The following is a 4,105-nucleotide window of genomic DNA, read 5'->3' as shown; positions in this document are numbered from 1 at the left end:
AAAAAAAAAAAGGTTCTATTGAAGGCTACTTTTAAAACACAATCTCTTACAGTTGCGGTAGTGGAGAAAAATCATAAAGCATTTCCCTCATGTAAGGTCAAGGTCTGCTGCTACTGATTCATTTTTTAATTTAAAATATAGTGTACTTTAAAGACTATTACTATTTTTTAAATAATATTTTATGCATTACTCTGAGAATTTTCTCTCCCTTATCTCCACAACCACTCTAAGAGTTCTTAGGGCTCTTTTTATATAAGAAATCTGAGTGAAGGTTTGATTAGTTTATAGGTAAGTCTTTAAGCTAGAAATTTTTACAAGCATAATCTAACTACAGACCTCACATTTCAACTATGTTGTTAATTTAACATATCCATTCATAAGTTGTTGTTAAGTGCTATAGAGTCGTAGATGACCCATAGAGACCCTATGAACAAAAGTTTTGAACACAAAACTTTCACCTTTTCTCCAAGTTCATAGAGTTTCCAGAGGCAAGCTTTTTTTTGGAGTGGATGCCACTCCGGCTTCCAAGCCTGTTTTATTTGGGAGATTCCCACAAAAACCAGACTGGAGGGCCATAGGCCCGAGGGCCCAAAAGCTTTTTTGAGACCAAATGCAATCAGCTCACACCCCATTGTGAACAACAGCCACACCCTAGTCTCAACCCCAAACTAGAAGATAGACCTTTGCAGAATCCAGCCTGGAATCTGTTCATATGGATTCCTGTAATGGCTGCTTTCTGGGAGGCATCCCTTGAAACCTCTGCCTCAGCATTCAGAACTCCACGATGGGAGTATTTTAGGTCAGAATTGTGTATACACCCATTTCTTTGGAACCATCAACCCTCATAATCCCAGCATCATTCCTTCAGTTGCACCACAGGTGCTGCTGGTCCTCATGTCACTGCTTGTCACTGAAGAAGGGGATGCCACTCTCTTGGAGTGTTTCTCAGCACTACAGACACTTGTGATTGCTTAGGGGCACATACACCAAAGAAAAATGGACCGATGGAACTCTGAAGAGCCTCCTGAATTATGCCTCACCCTGCAAACCCTGCCACTCAGAATGGAGGTTAAGGCTCATCTTTGTTATCTGAAATATCCTAAACCAGATAATAAAGTGGGTTGTTTCACTTTGTCAATGTTTGCCTCTACCTGGGAACAGATTAATGTATGTTACATGGGTGGATGAGGTTTTCTTCACATCAGAAATGTAGGCTGTAGTTTGTATTTGCTGAGTAGAAAAGAGGAACAAGAAATTACTAAGGCATATGAGATGGTGAAGTCTAGGAAAAGAAGTCTAGACGTACCCAGAAGTCTACGAAATTGCCATTGTTTAGTTATTACTACTGCCTCTGGGCTTGTGGAAGATTCTTTCCTCCATATTTTTATTGTGCTTGTGTTTTCTTTTAAATCCTATTGTACTTCTATAGAAAATCTCAGTCACTGCCACTGAGTCAATTTGAACTCAGAGCAACTCTCTGGTTTCACGAGGCTGTAAAGTCTATTGGGAGGAGATGGCCCATCTTTTTTCAAGGAGCCGTCAGTGGTGGATTCAAACCGCAGATGAAGCTGTTACATTAGCAGCAAAACTCCCCACCACTAAGCCACCAGTGTGCCACCAGAGCTGGTGGCATTTGATTAGTCAATCAAATGCTGAAATGTTTATTTCTTTGGGAGAAAAAGCTTAGAAAATTTATACAATGTTGTTGTTGTTGTTAAGTGCCATTGAGTCTTAGATGACCGACAGCAACTCTATGAACAAGTCTTGAACACAAAACTTTCACCTTCAAGTTCATAGAATTTCCAGAGGCAAGTTTTTCAGAAGTGGATGCCACTCCTGCTTCCAAGCCTGTTTTATTTGAGAAATCCACAAAAAGCAGGCCCGAGGGCCCAAAAGCCTTTTCTAAATATGAGGCCAAATCCAATCAGCTCATTACCCTATGGTGAACAACAGCCACACCCTAGACACAACCCCAAACCAGAAAACACACCTTAGCAGAATCCAGCCATTCCGCTTATCTTCCCAGCAGCCAAAAGTCTTTTTAAATACGAGGCCAAATCCAATATTAAGATGGAGAATAAAAAAATCCTGTTAAAGACTATGCTGAAATAGAGAAAAGTTTGTTTTTTTTTTTAAATCTGTTTGATTAACACACCCATGGTGAAAAATGCTACATGAAATATGTTGGGGACAAAATATCCATTCATATGTGAACATGAAGTGGATACAGATGAGTGTTTTATAGGTATGTGGAATCTTGTAAGAAAATTTTGTTTTAGAAGGGATTAATATCATCATTTTGAAGAAACAGAAAAGCACTCTGAATTTAACAGTTAAGTTTTTCTTTCTGAAATGTCTCCTTCCTCTCCTCCCAGGTGGCAGATAAGCATCTAGCATCACAGTACACAGCCTTTGCCATTAATGGCCCCACAGTACAAGATGGCCTCCCTGTTTTTCACTGGACTCGTTTCAACAAAACTCTCCATCAGGGAATGCCAGAGGCCTACAATTTTGATTTTATCACCATGCAACCAATTTTGACAGAAAATAGAGGGAGATGAAGAAAGAGAAAGTGGTTTGAAAAATAAAGGCATTATTTTAGCTATGTTTTTCCCTTCAGAATGAATCTTAATAAAATATATTCAATTCATAGTTTGCTTTCATTTTACACTGTTCATTTTAATGGCAAACATTTTCTCCTATAGGAACACTATAAAAGTAAATCTGACAATACCAGTCTTTAGCACACAAGATTATCTATCACAAGAGAGCATGGCAAAACTGCTTCTAGGCTCACCACTTTTATTCTACTTTTATGCCTAGACACACAATTACACCACAACCATCGGGTTCCCTTGGGTAGTGCTGCCATGCTACTACTGAGTTCTAGCCAAGTGGGATTAGAGATGAGGAAAGTGCCATTTTTAGAATTGGCACATAAAATAATCTGTATTCCTCCATGCTCTTCCCCTTTTCTCTGGTGAGATATGCTCAACAAACAAACAAACCCTAAGGGATGAAGTTATTTTCTGAGGAATCTTGAGTAGAAATCCAGCTAGTATATTTTTCTGATTAGCTGGAATCAATTGAGAGTTTCTGTGGTATAGGATAGGTGCACAATGTAACAAAAAGCACAAAAGTTACCACCCAATACAGTAAAAGACTGTGTGATACAATTGGGACTAAAGAGTTCTATTAAAAGAAATCTATCCAATTGAGCAGCAACTCTGCCTAGCAACTTTTCTTTGAAAGCTAGAGAATCATTGCTTTTCTCATTGCTATCAACTGTGGGCCACCTCATAGTGGATCATCCCTGGGCTTCTGAAGTTGTAAGCTGCAGAGGAGACTACACATCTTTCTCCTGGAACTGCTGGTGGATTTGAACTTTGCCATCCTATGGACTATCTCTTGGGAGGCATGTGGACTCCATGTATACCAAGTAGGGCTACTCTGTATTTTCCAAGGCTGTGAATTTTCTGAAGCAGGTCAGGCCTGTATTCCAAGGTGTCTCTGGGTATGTCTGAACTGCCAACCTTCTACCTAGTAGTCAGCTGATTTTTAACAAAGTGAGCAAGTTTCAAAAGCAAACTTCCAAACACAATGCTTGTGAACAATCAGAATGAAGCAAACAATACTCAGGATGTTAAAAACCCAGTAGTTTATTTCAAAGTATAAATTTCAGGCTTGCTGGACAAAACCCCACTACAGTTAACACTTATACAGACACCACTCTACTGTACATTTAAAAAAGAAAAACAAATACACAAAAACCTTCAAAGTCTAATAAAAATAGGGCAATCTGCCCAGTTGCTATTAGACATCATGAAGGTCTTACATTGTCTTATGTACACTTTCAGCTGCAATAAAGAAAAGTCAGGATGAAAATTCCCTACAAAGGATTTATTTTTATATTTAATTTTGACATGGTTAATAAAATATTGCCCAGTTACTTTATTTACAAACTTAAAAAAAGACAAATACTTAAATATAAATGGATACTCAATGAACTCTACAAATAGGAAATGAAGAAAATAATTTTAAAAGCAACAAGATAAAATAAAAATTCTAAATATGAGAAGACAAAAATATGTGTTTTGCATTGTCC

The 4,105-nt window shown here is 38.1% G+C and overlaps 1 protein-coding gene across 1 annotated transcript in view; it reads left to right on the top strand.

Annotated features, from left to right (window-relative positions):
- The window catches only part of PLBD1 (phospholipase B domain containing 1), a 67,670-nt gene extending 65,109 nt beyond the window's left edge, over positions 1-2,561 (top strand). The window contains exon 10 of the mRNA XM_006888476.1: positions 2,376-2,561. Coding sequence (XP_006888538.1) covers positions 2,376-2,561 — 186 coding nt within the window. The remainder of the gene's footprint in view (positions 1-2,375) is intronic.
- The last annotated feature ends 1,544 nt before the right edge of the window (positions 2,562-4,105 follow it).

This window comes from Elephantulus edwardii, unplaced genomic scaffold, assembly GCF_000299155.1.
Source record: "Elephantulus edwardii isolate Elephantulus edwardi_28Jun2011 unplaced genomic scaffold, EleEdw1.0 scaffold00067, whole genome shotgun sequence".
Taxonomy (NCBI): domain Eukaryota; kingdom Metazoa; phylum Chordata; class Mammalia; order Macroscelidea; family Macroscelididae; genus Elephantulus; species Elephantulus edwardii.
Note: the sequence above shows the minus strand (reverse complement) of the source record. Positions and strands in the feature narration are given on the sequence as shown.